At 36.4% G+C, this 16,574-nt stretch overlaps 1 protein-coding gene across 2 annotated transcripts; it reads left to right on the plus strand.

Annotated features, from left to right (window-relative positions):
- The first annotated feature begins 721 nt into the window (after nt 1-721).
- Nucleotides 722-16,183, plus strand: ddc (dopa decarboxylase). 2 transcript variants are annotated; one of them, XM_011485023.2, is made up of 14 exons: nt 722-856; nt 1,974-2,181; nt 3,520-3,633; nt 3,755-3,874; nt 6,619-6,753; nt 8,173-8,316; nt 8,698-8,764; nt 8,856-8,950; nt 10,611-10,678; nt 11,461-11,537; nt 12,882-12,901; nt 12,990-13,088; nt 15,226-15,327; nt 15,556-16,183. In XM_011485023.2, exons 2-14 carry the CDS (start codon nt 1,981-1,983, stop codon nt 15,754-15,756), a joined length of 1,443 nt encoding a protein of 480 aa, XP_011483325.1. In that variant the 5' UTR covers nt 722-856; nt 1,974-1,980; the 3' UTR covers nt 15,757-16,183. The 2 variants fall into 2 exon arrangements, with proteins under 2 accessions (XP_011483325.1, NP_001153917.1); NM_001160445.1 differs by lacking the exon at nt 722-856 and having other exon boundaries at nt 1,980-2,181; nt 15,556-15,800.
- The last annotated feature ends 391 nt before the right edge of the window (nt 16,184-16,574 follow it).

Raw genomic sequence — 16,574 nt, forward strand, 5'->3', positions numbered from 1 at the left:
TTTATTCAACAGCTGTCATACATTTTCTTTACAATTGGATTTTAACTTACATTACATTTTGTATATGTATTTTTTTGTCCTTTAATATACATTTAACAATCATACTCTTGGCAAAACACAAATTGGCCACGTTTATTCTCATTATTGAATATTTGTACCTCATCAGTCTAAACATTGTTAACAATAACATTAGGTAATTTCCCGCTTTGTGGTAACAATAAGGTTTTATTATTATACTCTACACTGAGAAAATGGATGGTAAACTATGAAACAAATGGCCATTAGAGGCCGAAATATCCTCTTTAAGGTTATAGAAAATAAGGTAAACAATGCATGCCTAGCGATGAATTTAAGGTTGTGTTAAAACAGAGACAAGAGTGAAATTATTACCTTTTATACACCTCGGAAACAAGGCCAACATGTAACATTATTTATCTCTTTTTAAAATAAAATAAAAAATCAGCCTTTCACTAATGAGTCTGACGTCCCTATTCTACTTACTTTTTATTTTTTGTCTATTATATTTTGAGCTTTATTAAGTGGTAATTATAAGTAACATTTTCATAACAAGGTTGTGTTTAAGATTTCCATGCTTTTTGTGTACGTGTATGTGCTTTGTGTGTGTGTGTAACTTCTTATGAATCAGTCTCTTGCGTTGTTCCTGAGCTCCCTTCCCATTGGCTGGCCTTGTGGGGGTTGGCGTGATGAGGGGCGTAAGAGGCAACATAAAAGCAGCAAATGTCTCTTGTCCTGCTTGCACACACAAACACACTCGCTGGTTCCCTGTTTGCTGCTGGAAGGAAAGCAGGAGGTGAGGATCCACTTTCTACACCCCGCCGCTGAAGCTCTCACCTATGTGAGTATAAAGACGCACAGACGCACATCCATACAGCGTGTCTAATCCCATCTGAGATAAGGCTGAGGATAAGAGCTGTGTCTGTCATCACGGGAACAGCACCTGCACAGTGACAGACTTGTTGAATGATAGGGCTGTAGTGCTGAGCACAGGGCAACGTTCACATGCTGCTGTTCTGTTTGAGTAAGCAACATTACTAAAGTGATATGTCACCTATATATATATATATGCATAACAGTTTTTCCCCCTAGAAATACAATATTTGTTCCATCAAGTTACTGTAATTCAAAAAAACCAAGTAGAATTTGTCAAGGCACCCTTTTATTAAACTCATTTTTCAATTATAGACATTTAAATCATGGGAAAATAAGTACTTAGGCATTCTGTCCATGACAGACTAGGGTTAGTGGAACTAAAGCTGTATGACTGGCTTAACAGAGTAAGAGGGTCAGTGGTTCATTCATTTGTTTAAAACCAGCCGGCTTATACAAACCAGCTAAGTGGTTCAGAATATTAGTGAATCTGAAATAAAAGACTAAAAGATTGATTAAATAAAACCTCAAAAGCAAAACTGCAAATGACTGTTGACTTATTGGAGCATTCTGTGTCAGATTAAACCAATCCGACAAGAAAACTGTCAGGCAGTTACAACGTGGTTAAAGTTTTAAATTCCTTTTTCCTTCACAATGAAAAATGAAAAGACTTAGCAAACCTGGATGTTTGATTTGATTCCTTGTTTTAAATCTAATTTTGTTACAGCCACAAGTGAGAATGTCCTTTACTAACACACAATGGTTTGTGATAGAATGCATTTATCAAGTTTTCATTTAACAAGTAATATATTTATTTGAAAATAGTTGTGCCTAAATTTCAATGTGCTTCATGTCTCTAAGTGACTAAGGAAATGTGAAAATGTCAATAATACAATTTTATCCAGGTACCACGGTGCAGATTCTTTCATGATTGCTCTACTACTTCTATGTTCAAAGGTTAAATGTCTGGGTTAATGTGTATTTGTGTGTGCTTGCACTTTTCCCATTGTTAAATGGAGAAAAGCCTCATTGACTCCATTATATCGATGCTTGGTTAAATGTGGGATATTTTTGCCGTGGTTTAGCTGAACCATGGATGCTGCAGAGTTTCGGCGCAGAGGAAAAGAGATGGTGGATCATGTCGCCGACTACCTGGAAAAGATTGAGGAACGACCAGTCTACCCAGATGTGGAACCCGGATATCTCCGTTCTTTAATCCCTACTGAGGCACCAGTAGAGCCTGATAGCTATGAGGACATCATGAAAGATGTGGAGAGGGTGATCATGCCAGGGGTGAGTTGCTTTGGATTTGTAAGAAAAACATATGGGCTCTGTTGTTTTTAAATTCTGATTCTAAAAATTAATGCACAACCAGAAAAAATGTGTGCTTAAAGTCCCATTCCAATCATAATTGTATCTATTTGCAAAGCGTATCCAGTGGTCTTTTAATTATGATTTTGTCATTTTTAGACAAAATAAAAAAACCTGGGTCGTTTTCTAGGACATAGAAACCTGCAGAGCGGCAGGAGTTATTGGCGGGACCATAGATATAGATCACTGGGCAAAACGGGTGTGACGTCACCCATAGAAAATGCCTTACCTCCGGCTCCAGGAAAATGAAGCCTTTTCAGTCGCCATTTGGAGCCAGTTTACTGCGATTGGTCCGAGTCGGTCTGAGTCACGTTCCAAGGCCAACCACTGTTAGCTTAAGTGAGCTTGGTCAAAGTCCAGACCGCTTTCACTGAAGGCGGGTCGGGAGAATCTGTCAATCAAACGTTAAAGGTGGAGGCCAGAGGGAACCACATGCTTATACTGAGGCATCTGATTGATCAGTTTATAACTTCAATAACTTGCAATAAAGAAAAAATATCATGAAAAACAAACTAGAATTAGCTAGAAGATGTTAAAAAAAAGGTGTCAGAGCAAGAATGGTTATTCTGACAAGTAGAATGACTAACAGCTGTTTATTTCTCAATCTCTTTTCCAAACTGAATTTTTTGATTTGCTTTTGTTTCACAACAATTTGAATAAAGAAATACCCAGGAATGCAATTTTAATCTTATTTTCTTTATTGATGTTCTCCATTATGAGAACAATGCCACAAAATCGTGTTCAAAACACCAAAAACACAATTTCTATTGGACTGGGTCTTTAAACTGAATTTTGTCAATGTAATTGTTGCACCACTGTTAAGAAGAGGGAAATCTGTATCGCCAACAATAAAAATGTGCTTTTAAAATCTTTTTTTTAATATAGAAATTCTGATTCATGTTCCTATTATAATGTGGATCTAGCTCTTTGGAACACTCAAAAACCAAAAAAAAACTTTTTCCTTTTTTAAGTTTAACATTGATATATAGAACTTCGGATTGATGTTTTTAGGACAAATTTTCTTTTTATTACTGCTAAAAATTATGTTTTGAATTCCAGCTTCTCCAGATATTGCTTTTACATTTGCATAATTTATACCAAAATATTTTCCATAGAAATGTTTTCAACTGAGCTTTTAACAGACTCCATGGATTAACAAAATTCTTACAAAATCAGAAGCTCAATTATAACAGTATTTTTCATTATTGACTGTTTATGGCATTAACCTGATCTAAGTGTGCATGTTTGATCTTTTCCCAGATAACACACTGGCACAGTCCAAACTTCTTTGCTTACTTCCCAGCAGCCTCCTCTTACCCTGCTATGCTGGCTGACATGCTGTGTGCAGCCATTGGCTGTATAGGATTTTCCTGGGTAATAAACAAAAATGCAACAACAAAAAAAGAAAAACGTGTTGTTTTTTTTCTTTGTGTAACTCTATAGTTTATATCTAACTCATATCTCTAGTGGAACTTATTCTTTGGTGCGTCTTCAGGCTGCCAGCCCAGCATGCACTGAGCTGGAGACCGTCATGTTAGACTGGCTTGGAAAGATGCTCCAACTCCCAGAGTGTTTTTTAGCCGGCACACACGGCCATGGAGGAGGCGTAATTCAGGTTAGCATCTTTTTTTTGCTTCTCTGATACAAGTGCAGCTCATATTCAGAACCATCTTAGTGATTCCAGATGGTTTCAGTGCGTGCAATTAGCAAAATGAGTTTTAAATGATTCAAACTGTTAGTATGCATGTACTTATCTTTCTTCTTTTCTTCTTTTTTAAAATCTTTAATGATTTCATTATCTTTTTGTTTTAACCTCTTAAGAACTAGCGTCCACATGCATGGACATCCCATTTTGGGTTATGACACCACATTGCTTAACTGGGTCCTTGTGATTATGTGTGTAGAAAGGTAAGCCTGGGTCTTAAGAGGTTCATCAATTTCTAAATTGTGACTGTTAGAATGAAGATTTTGGCGCAAAAGTGCCATGCCATCAGTTTTTATTAGGGAGGCTGTAATTGAGTAAAAATGAAACTTTAGGGGGCTCATATATCTATGTCAGTTATTAAAGAAGATCAAAAATAACATTTGATACTGCCTAAATTAGAAAGTCTTGGAAATTAGAAAGAAGCTTTTGAGCAGGTCCAGAACTTTGTGACCTCCAAGAAGACCTCTGCTACTTCAAAAATGATCAGAAATGATCAAAGATCAATGGATTGATGGGGATCTGTTCAGGGTGTACTCTGCCTTCACCCAACAGTAGCTGGTTGACTCCAGCAGCCCCGTGACCACAGAAGGGAGTCAGCTGGTTCTGAGAATGGATAGATGGATTTATGGATGAATGGATGGATGGAGAGATGGAGAGATGGATTGTAATTGGACATCAAATCAGTCTGCATGAACCAATCCAAGACCGCATGTTTCTAGTTAGTCTAATAATTCGTTCATCCATTTCCAGTGCTTTCATTTTTTGTTTTTGTGAGTATTTTTATATTAAAAAGTAAAAATATGTACTACTAGTTCAGGTTATCAGTGGAGAATATTATGCAGAGAGATACGACATTCACTAAGATCCGTAAATTCTTTAAAGATACAGATGATTTTCCATTGTTTTTGGACAATCATCCACGCTTTATCCATTCATGAAGTGAAACTCCCTGAGGTCCTTCAAATGACTCAAACACAGTAACTTGACAAATTCCCCTTAATAGCAACCACAGAAAATCTGTTTGCCCTTTTGTGTCAGTCAGAAGGATTATGAAGGTGCTTTTTACACATAAACACTTCAGATTGTCTGTGTTCATAAACAAAGAGGAATTGGGTACAATTGATTTGTTGATGTTTCCCCCCTGTCTGGCTCAAATCTGAGAAAATTGGCAGGAAATTGCCTTTTAATGTGTCATTCTGAGGCAGACAATGGAGACCTGACAATGATGGTGTTGGGATTGTTCCGTGTGAAAAAGGCCAAAACATTGGTTTAGTGTTCCATTGACACAAACACAGGAGCGGTAGCAGAGGATCCGCTCCACAAATGCTTGTGTTTGCGTTTAATAGGATGAGGAATAGTGAAGCATGAGAGTGCACTCTGATGACAGATCATTTCGTGGCTCCTTTTGTGACCACCTGACTATGAAAGTGTGTGTATGCGTGTGTTCATCGGGCTCATCTTGTTTTTTTTCCCCACTCCCCTTTTTTAGTGCAGCTTACCTTCTCACTATGGCAACCAATGAGGCTCTTCTCACTGCAGCAAGGCTAATGAGTGTTTAGACAGCACTTTGCCAGGCTATTATTAAAAACATGGTGTCAATACAAAGGCCGAACTGGATACTTAAAAAATAGAAGCAGCCTCTGGGCTATCATTTGTACTACAAACCCGGGCTTGAGTGCAAGAGTGCGTCATTTTTGTTGGACATCTGGTAATGATATGAAAAGGTTTATTCTTATTGCAAATTGTGTCCTGACCAGAATGCTTTCTTCTTTTTGTCTGACAAAGAAGATAAAATCATAATTGGATATGGATAAGATTTAGTGCAATCTGTGCTCTACTTACCAAAGAAGTAGTCTAAATTTTCTGCACTGGGGAAGTTTGGAAAACCAAACTCTCTTTCTTTCAGTCATATTTTGAGACGTGTTTATGAAAAGTTTTAGTTTATTGCTTAAATATCTGATGACTTGAAAATGTTTCCTGCTCCCACTTTTGTCTATGACAGTGTTCTGGAAACTTCAACACCTAAAGAGTCATTCTGATTGATTTCTCCCTGACGAGAACCCAGTACAAGTCACAAAGTTTTACTTTATGCTTTAGAAAAATTAGACACTGATTTGCATTTAGGTTATTGTTACTATAAGGATGAACATAGGCGAACCATTGTTTTTTCAGGCATTGATATAAAAGAAACAAAAAGAGAGATAAGCTTTTTTTAAAACATAAAATAGTTTACAGCTACGGAGCCCTGGACGTGACATAAGAAAATGATTCTCTCAATTTAGCATTTTGTGCGCACAATTTAGGATTTTGTGTGCAGTGTACAAGATAGCATTTTATGTGCACAAGTTAGGATTTTGTGTGCATGAGTCAGGATTTTTTTTGCACACAAGTTAGCGTTTTGTGCACACAAGATAGCACAGGACTATAGTTCATGTCATTAATATTCAAGCTACCTGTTCACCTGTGCAGTAAATAATTGTTTTGTCTCATAGGACCGTGCAAATACTATTCACGTTTTTATTTATTTCATCTTTTGCCATAACTACATGGAAAAAGTGATGCTTGGTCTAAAATGTGGCCCAGCATACATTATTCAGACATTTTTAATTGGAAGTGATCTATGGTTAACCACCTTTGCTGTTTTTCTTCGTCAGGGCACAGCTAGCGAGGCGACCCTTGTGTCTTTGCTTGCTGCCCGCTGCAAAGCAATCCGACGAGTCCAATCGCTTGACCCGAAAAAATCAGAGGCAGAAATTCTCTCCAAATTGGTTGCATACACTTCAGAGCAAGTAAGTCCAGAAACATATATTTTTTCAACTTTCTTCTTTTTGTTGTTGTTTGTGATGTCAATGATGATCTGAAATAGCTGATCAATAATGCCATAACTCTTCTCTCAACATTCTAGATTATTTGTAAGCAATTTTGCATCCCTAACCCATCTTTTTTTGTACTCCCGAGTGTATTATAGAGGGTCATAAAACTGATTTCAAATAAGCTGAAGAAACTAAAAATAATCTAAAAGAAACTGAAAGACAAAAAAAAGAAACTGAAAATTGTATTTAAAAAGCTTGCAACTGCAGTCTGGTTAAACAGCAGCACACACAGCATCATTGATGGTTACCCGGTAGCGGTAAAAGACTTGGTTCGAAAATAGAGCAGACGGAGGCTCAGTGAGCCTCTATCTAGCTCTGATCAGGTTTACTGCCAGGCTTGTTTTGTGATTTGATTAGGAAGTTGCCTGAGGGCCTCACAGACCTTTACAAAGAGTCCAATTTGTTTTTTTGTTTTTTTTTCTTGCAGTCTCTTTAAGAGCTATGCACTTCAGCCCAGAAAAACGCCTCTTCCTCTGCCCAAAAAAAAATAAGATTGATGGTTATCATCTGGCAAATTTTTTCACCAAAGTTTAGATATTACACAACCAAAGGTTAGATATAAAAAGATCAAATAGAGTTGATTATTGTTCCCCTAACTAGCGTGTCCTGTGTTGCATGAACTGAACTGATGGACATCCTTGTTCTTAAACACTGTGTTCATTTTGGACAAACACACCTGTTTTTGAAAATAGCGTTTGATATAGATGAAGACTATTTGTTAATGACAAAAACCCTTGATCTGCAACATAATGTTTGTTAAGGAAGAATCAAAAGTCCTGAACATGGCCTTCCGTGTACAGGAACACTCTTCAGCTTGAACATAGCATTCCTTGTGAACTATAGACTGTCATGCAATTGTCTGGTGCTTTAAATTTATAAAGATCTGTTTGAAAAAACATGGTCTGGATAGAAATAAAAGAAGTATTCCCTGCTGCATAACCATTTACAATAGAATTGGAAATGGATTTAAAAGTGGTTGGTTTGAAACAAAGAAAAGATACTATAAATAGACATTAGCTTTTAAACATACAGTATGACACATTAATTCTATCAAACTTAATATTGACTTTATACATGATTATTAGCATTTGTAATGATTTCTGTATGACTTATAGTTGATTAGGCTATATTTATAAAATAAATGTTATTTTTTCTCTTTCTCTTCTTTCTTGTGTTTTTTCTTTTAGATTTGAAATGGTTCAGTTCTTAGCAAATAAACTTTTTTTACTGTTATAATGTAAAGAAATGTCATTATATCTTAAATTATTTATTTTTGCTAAATCAGATGTGCTGTTTCTCAACTTCTCATTAAACCTGTTCTTTTCCTATCCTTAGGCTCATTCGTCTGTGGAGCGTGCAGCTCTGATTGGTGCAGTGATGATGAAGAAAGTTCCTACAGACAATCTGTATGCTGTCAGAGGGGAAATGCTTAAAAAGATATTGGAAGAAGATAAAGCTGCTGGACTCATTCCTTTCTATGTAATGCAAACAAAACCACCAAAAATAAAAACCATTTACCACAGTACTAACCAGCAGTAATACAGTTTGCCTTTTCTATGAATTTAACTTATTCAATTTCTCCTGCAGCACCCAGTCATATAGAGTGTTAACGCTGCTGCTGCAATGATGTAATTTAATTTTAAAACATATGTGAATGCCCCAAGGCTTCTGCTGAAAGCAAACATTGTTTCTGTTCAGGCTATTATCTGTCTATTTGGTTATATATAATACCATGTATCTGATCTGGAAATTAAGAACAAACAACACAATTAAATTAAACTACAGAATGAACAGAATGCAAAATTATCTTCCCTATAAAAAAGAAAATGCCAATATTCCTTTTCACATTTTGTGTTTTAGTTCTGTGCGACTCTTGGTACCACTCCATCCTGTGCTTTTGATCACATCGCCGATCTGGGACCCCTGTGTGAGTCCAGCAGCCGCAACCACAAACACTGACTACAGCTGATTGATGAGAGGAAGTGGACATAAAGGCACTATTTGATTTTTTTTTTCAGGTAATCAGGAGAACATGTGGATGCACATTGATGCCGCTTATGCTGGCAGTGCTTTTATTTGTCCTGAATTTAGACCTTTATTAAATGGCGTGGAGGTGAGTAATTCTCAAAAGAAACATTTTCATACTACACACCTTGCAAAAAATGTGTTTTTGATCTATAATATATGCAAACATTTTGGCAACACTTTAAAATAAGGACCCCCTTATTAACATTAGTTATTGCATTATTGCAATCAGCATTATTTAGCTATTGAATTACTTGTTAACAGACACTATATATCATTAATTGTATTAGTTAATGCATTAGTTGGCAGTTAACTACTGGTTGTTTGGTAATGATTAGGTAATGCTTCTGAGGCTATACAGCATTTATTAAGGATAAGTTCGGGCTGAAATCATTAAGCGAAACTTTACTAACCGGCTGCTACTAAACTCCAAACAAACAAACAACCATAGTAACTGATTACTTTGGACTAATATGTTGTTGATGCATACGTAATGCTAAGTGATTGCATAGGGAAACTTTAATTAGTGCGTTGTTATCCATTATGTAAGGTTGAAAAAATAGCAGTAGTTAACTGCCAACTAGCATTAAATGATACACTTAGTAATGCAAAGTAATGCGTAAAAGTGACTATTGACACGTTATTTATTAGTTAAATAATGATTAATTATGCGTTAAAAAACATTAACAAAGGGACCGCTGTAGTAAAGTGTTACCAATATTTCTATGCTGGTTGTCTCACAATTAAATGTGTTTTTTTATATTTGAAAACCAAAATTCAAAGTGAAAATCACTCGTAAACTTACACTGCCTGCTTAATCACATGTGAAATATCTGTCATTACATCCATGAAAGGAAGGACTAACCTACTTGAAAAGGGCAGGAACGTTAATGTCACGGAGGAAGCTTGAAAGACGGAGCAATAGTCCGAACAATCGGAAAACTAGAAAAACCATCAATCTGTCTTTTGAGGCTGCCAACGCATCTGTTGCTTCCCAAGCTGTGCAGAGACGCGGAGATAAGGGCGGAGTAATTTCCTGAGGCTGTAGCAGACCTTTATATATCACTGTTTATTAAACCCACAAGTTCAAACAATGTTACTGCGGAGGCAGACCTGGCTTATTTTCCTTTTTTTTCTGAAAATAATCTTGCACTTTTAATGTGAAAAATAAGTTTCCTGAATAAAACGTTTAAATCTGTTGGATTATTTTTAAGGAAATGAAAAAAATAAAATAAAATAAACAAAAAACAGACACCCCCCATCCCCCTCTAAGATGAAACTGCTGAAGGTTCGGTTGCTAGGATATAAATGATTGACGTAGAGGCAACCGGCTCTATGCCAACTAATAGTCTGAGTCCCAGTGTCTCCCTATGCTGTTATTGCATCAAAGAAGGTAGAGAAAAGGATATTACAAAGATAGCCAACAAAAAGATTGAAACAGATTACAGATTAGGAAGGGAGCGTCTCTCTTTGAGTAAACCCAGCCAGGAGAGGTTTTATTTTGTTATCAATCCTATATGTTTTGTGAAATATTGCCAGGCTGTTGGGCTTTTATTAAAATTTAAAAGACAATATATAAAAAAAACTAAAAGACAATATATATTTATGCTTAACACTTTTGTGACATAGTTGGTGATAATTTTGTTTCTACAACATATAAAAAAAAGACACATACTCCTACTATTATTTTGTTAAAATATTATGTATATTTATTGTAATTATTTTATTTTTCTTTGTTCTTTTAATAGTATGCAGATTCCTTTAATTTCAATCCACATAAGTGGATGTTAATCAACTTTGACTGCTCCGCAATGTGGTAAGCATCTTTTCTCTTTGCCTTTATTTTGCTGCATTTCCACACAACATCCTGCAAAATCAATAAAAATGACATAAGAACACAGGAAGTGTGCCTGTAGATTATGCAATGAGAGTCACTTGAGTATTTTTTTATTTTTTTTGCAAGGACTTCTGTTATGCACCATGTGGTACAATACCCCCACCTGTTTACCCTGCAGACTAATGGTCCAAAAAAGCACTATGAACACTCGTATCAATCTGCACCTTTGTAATTTGTTTTGTAAGAATAGAATAATGCCTTCCACCTGCCATTTCTGTCAGCATTGACAAAACAAGACATGCTCTAAACAAAACGGAAACACTCATAAACCAGAAAATAGCCCACATGGAAGATGCATGTAAAAGGTACCTCCATTGCCCCTTTTCTCGTTTCGGTACCTTTTCCACTGACACATTACATGTTACCCTCAAAGATAATCCTATAGATTAGCCTATACACTTTCCTTATGAGATCATTATTTATGTCCTATTTAATCTAATAATATTACATAAGTAAACGTTTTCTTTAAGTAAGTTTTCAGATAGACGCTTAAAACAACTTGGTTGATCACTCTTATGCATCACCACAGCTAGTAAATTAATCATTACATGTGGATTAGGGAAAAAATTTAAACCATATATTTGAGTGGTATATTATTTGCAATATCATATAAACAAATATATAAATACATTTCTGTGGATTCAATGATAGATAAATAAATAATAAAATTGATATAATGTATGTTTCTTTGCTGTCAACAGGGTGAAGAAGAGAACAGATATCATTGGAGCCTTTAAGATGGAACCACTGTACCTAAAACATGAAAACCAGGAGTCAGGTAAAATATTTTTTGGACTAAAATGATCTCAATCAGTTTTCACAGTCAAGCACATACAAGCAATACCCTGTTCTGTGTTATCCCAGCTCAACTGCACACATTAGCATTTCAAAGACTGCTCAAGTGTTGTGCTACAGCTCTTAGATGCACTGAGCTTCAGCCTAATCATGACAAATATAAGGTCTCATGTGATGCTAGATGGATATATATCAGTGAGAATTGAAGCCTGTGAAGCAAATCAAGAGTAGAGTGACTTTTGGACTCCAGATTGAAAGGTGTTTGGTATTTTAATTAGTTAATTTACCTGTTTGTATTTTAATTTGCTCATTAAGTCCAGTGTGCTGCATTTTTAGTGGCTGGATGGCTCTGTTTGCTGCGTGTCGGACCAGGGTTCGTTTCCCAGGGGTCACAATGAGCTTCATCCAGTGTGGGTCCTTGGGCAAGATCCTTTGCGCTACTGCGCAACTATGTAGCTACAACGGTAGCCCAAGACTGGGTTTCCCTGTGCCGGTCCCCAGCCCGGATAAAACACAGGACTGTGTCAGGAAGGGCATCCAGTGTAAAAATCTCTGCCAAACCAAATGTCCGACTCTGTGGAAGCCTATCCACTGAGGTGACCCCTGAAGGCATATGCCGAAAGGTGAAAAACAACTGTATTTTCAGTTAGACTATTGTTGAGAGGGTCTAAAAGTCTCTAAACATTGAATTTCAAGAACAGGTACCAACTGATTCATTTTTTACATGCACATTTGTGTACTCAAGAAGCAACATCTTGATAATATAGAAAGACAACAAGCAGCACGCATTTATTGAAATCCTAAATCTGTTGTGGTGTAATATGTCTCTGACACAGCTGCCGACGTTCTCTCAATTAGCTGATGGGCTCAGATTTGCTCTGTAATTTCTTTGACAGATTGTTAGATACACGCAAAAAGAGGCAGTTACCTCCCATCACAGTGACGCAGCTCCCAGAAGTCTATGTTCATCCGGCATTCACCCTTCTATCTAATTAGTGGTAATTAGCTCTGCTGACAAATGCCTCCATTGTTCATAATGAGCTACCTGCGGGTAAAGTGGCAGCTATGCTGGTGATGACCAGAAGAAACAGCTGTGAGCGATAACCCGAGATTCAACAAGATATAAAAAAGCCTTGTTGAGATGTATTATTGAAGCAAAAATAATTAGTGATATGTTTCTGCTTCATTATGCTAGCTATGATATACATTAGTCAATCAAATTACACAGTTGGAGGGTGAATAAATCTTAAGTGGTCTACATAGGGATATTTTATTTTGTGCTATGTTCATGTTTACTCACACGCATTCACTATTTTTCTTTGAACAGGCTTGGTCACTGATTATAGGGTAAGATGAGTTATTAATTGCATAAATTATTATATATACATTCCAAAAAAGAAAAAACAAAACAAAACCTCTCTCTGTCATTCTGCAGCACTGGCAGATTCCATTGGGAAGAAGATTCCGATCACTCAAGATGTGGTTTGTCTTTCGCATGTATGGACTCCAAGGCCTGCAAGCTCATATAAGGAAGGTAAGCAACTGACTGATCCAGCTTCACTCAACATTTAAGGGGAAATACAAGCAAAATAACGATGTCTCCTCCATCCCTGAATTTGACTCATGACCTCTATTCATTTTCATCCAGTTGAAGTCCAGTATTTTATTTTATCAGCATGCTCTACCCAGTCAGTTTTGTATAAGTGAAATGACTCGTTCTTGAAGCAACATTTTTTCCCCGATAACTGTTCTTCTTTTTTTTTCCTGCTTTCTCCTAGTTTTAAATCCTTCACGGCTGAATGTTTTTCTCTCCTCCTGATCTTCTTCTCCATTCATGCAGTCTGCTCTGTCAATCCGATGGGTCTGCTTCATGTTTAGTTTCCATCTTAAACTAAGTGGGCAGGAGCAGAGCTCAACCCCGCAGGAATAAGACATTTACCGGACATGTGTCTATTACATCATTTTTCTGTCATGTTTTTCTTCAAACTTATTGGTTTTAAAATGATTCGTTTGAAACCCACTGCAACTTTTTTTTTTTCGTTTTTTCCCTCAAAAATAAAAATGATTGTGTTTGTTAGCTTTGCAAACACCGATAGGCAACCCATGAATAGAAAATGTTGCAATTAAGTAATCAATCTTAATGTCCACAAGCAAAAAAAGATCCACCCAAGTGAGATTAAGAACAAAAAGTTTGACCTTTTTTTGGAATATAGAGTGCACCAGATTGCAAGGTGTATCGTAAATGAATTGTCTATTTATGCCATATAAATGGTGCACCAAACTATAAGGCGCATTAAGCGAGACATAAGAATTGGAGATACTGACAGTCCATCGGTCAGTCCGATTTATTAAAAGCGATCACAGTAGCTCCAGAACCTGTGTGCAGTGCACTACATGTAAAGCCACAATCGAAGCGCTTGCCATGTTGGTCGTGTAAGCGTCTTTACAATACCAGTAACTTCCAACTTTGTTTGCAACATATAAAAAAGACTCATACTCCTAAAACAAACAAAACTGTGACTATGCTAACTCCCAATCTTTTTAGTAACATGTAAAAAAACACTGCTACACATGAGCGTATTCATAATAACACCCAACCTTGTTTGCTACAAAAAACAGACTGATACGGGCAAAAAACACATTACTTGGACTTCGCTAACAAGGTTGGGTGTTAACATAGCCAAGTAACATATTGTATTCTGACTACGCTAACTCCAAACCCTATTAGAAATATGTTTTAAAAAAACCAACACCTCCTAAAATGTCTTCAACATCAGCAAGCATAACCAGAAATAATCCAGATATAAGGTGCTCTGGTTTATAAGGCACACTGTTATTTATTGAAAAAGATTAAGGCTTTTAAGTGTGCCTTATATAGTGCAGAAAATGTGGTACTTGGAATCAAACACTGGAGGTCGGTTGGAGGTCATTTATTTAAAAAACAATGTCTGAATTTATTAAGAGAGAATTGGCATGAAAAGTACAGAAGATGGCCTCTTCACCTTTCATCCAGTGTCTCTTTGATCTTTGGTAAATAATTCATGCCATAGCAGCAGGTTTGATGTCATCCATGCAAATACTCTGAATAAAGGAAATGACATTTACTGTGAGCAATTCTGAGAAAGAGCTATTTCATCCTACCTCATTCCTAATTTTAGACTTTTCCACATGTACATTGTGAAAACCGTCAAAAAACTGAACCCTGGTAAATTTGACAACAGCGCCACCTGTTAAAAATCCTACAAATTACAGCGTTTTGTCTGTGACGAAACAATAGTTTAAAAGGACCGTCTATGGTTGTGTAATGCTGTACACAATACAGTAACATTGTTCAAACCAAAAGAGGCATCATTTATTTTTCCCCTTTACTGAGCATTAAGGTATTTCTTTCTGTCAACATCTCTAAAATATTTTTAAATGTTTTTTTGTTTTTTTTTTATATTAATATTAGTTTTTTTCTTTCATTGTCGTTTGTTTCCACAACATAGTATTTGAACGTTTATATAGTGGGAAAAAGTTGAGCTTTTGAAAATTAATTTCCATTAAGCAAAACAATGCAATAATGAGAGAAGTGCATTTGTGAGTCAATGGGCTGTACACTTCTTGATGAGCTTTGGTGCAGGATAATTTGATTTTTATTTATTTATTGTTTTATTTATTTGTTTTTGCAGCAAGTGGGTCTTGCCAAAGAGTTTGAGAGTTTGGTGCGAGCAGACAAGAGGTTTGAGATCTGTGCTCCTGTTGTCATGGGACTGGTTTGCTTCAGGCTTAAGGTATCAACACATTCTCTACATTTTTCAATATTTCAGTCACATTTAAGCTTTTTTTTACCTGCCATCATAAGAGCCCAATATGCACAAGCGAAGAAAGCAAACTGTAAAACAACCAACAGAGTGACACAACTAACTCAAGTTGGTTGTCCTAATTTGGAAAACTTGACAAATCCTGTCTATATTTCATCAGCACTGCTTGATTTTTTTTCACTTTGCTTTTTTTCTTAGGGCACCAACGAGCTGAACCAAAGCTTGCTGAAAAAAATCACCAAGAGCCGAGAAATTCATCTAGTGCCTTGCCAGCTCTCGGGCAGTTTTGTCCTCCGTCTTGCCATCTGTTCTCGTTCCACGGAGTCCCGCCACATCCAGCAAGCGTGGCAGCACATCACACAGCTCGCCTTTGAGCTTTTGCAGGAGCACCATCATTGACAACAAGTTGGCTGGTTTGGCTTGTGCTCCCTTCAAACAGAACCAAAAATTGGACAGGTTTATGAAGCATGCTGATTTACTAAACTATATGGAAAATTCACTGATTAGTCTGCAAAGTTATTTTTGCATATATCTTTAAAAATGATTATGCAATTAAGAGCAACTTAAAATCAGAGGAATAAAAATGAAAAAGCATGGCACGTTTCAGATTTTGAATCTGCCGCTTCTCCAACCTTTGTCTTAGGTTCTGTCTATCACTGTTTAGCAACAACGTCATTGTCTTAATCATAGTGCACTTATCTCCATGCAGACTCAGATTTGCCATTTCTGTATTGTAGGCTTTGAAGGTTTTGACTGTAGTGGATTATTTTGCACAGAATTAATTGTAAAACTTGAATGAACATTTAAAAGCTGACTTTCTCTCTTCTGCTGTTGGTGTTGCTTCCAAAGAAACATGGAAGGCGTTGTAACCTTTGTGCTATCCTAGGCACTTTAACATTGGAAGTTGGGTCATCTAGACCCCACAAGACAGTGTGCTGAACCTTTTCTCTTCAATGATTTGTGATCTTCACTGGTGTCCATGGATTACATGAAATTCTCTTCACCTTTATCCACCTTTGTCATGGTAGGGAGAACAATGCAAGGGTGGGGTCATAGGATAGCACAAGGGTTAAGTTGACAATGTAAAAAAAAGTGTTTTACATGATCAGTAGAATATCCAAGTGCAATATGTGTTTATGCCCTAATCTTAAACAATATAAACTCTAAAATTTATAAATTTCTATTTCAAAAATTACCTCTTTATAAAAATAAAAAAC

Source organism: Oryzias latipes, chromosome 16 (assembly GCF_002234675.1).
Source record: "Oryzias latipes chromosome 16, ASM223467v1".
Lineage (NCBI taxonomy): Eukaryota > Metazoa > Chordata > Actinopteri > Beloniformes > Adrianichthyidae > Oryzias > Oryzias latipes.

Coding starts and splice junctions, on each gene's coding strand:
- ddc (XM_011485023.2), top strand. CDS start 1,981: ATGGATGCTGCAGAGTTTCGGCGCAGAGGAAAAGAGATGGTGGATCAT. Junction 3,634..3,754: donor GCTGTATAGGATTTTCCTGG/GTAATAAACAAA, acceptor GTGCGTCTTCAG/GCTGCCAGCCCAGCATGCAC. Junction 8,317..8,697: donor CTGGACTCATTCCTTTCTAT/GTAATGCAAACA, acceptor TTTGTGTTTTAG/TTCTGTGCGACTCTTGGTAC.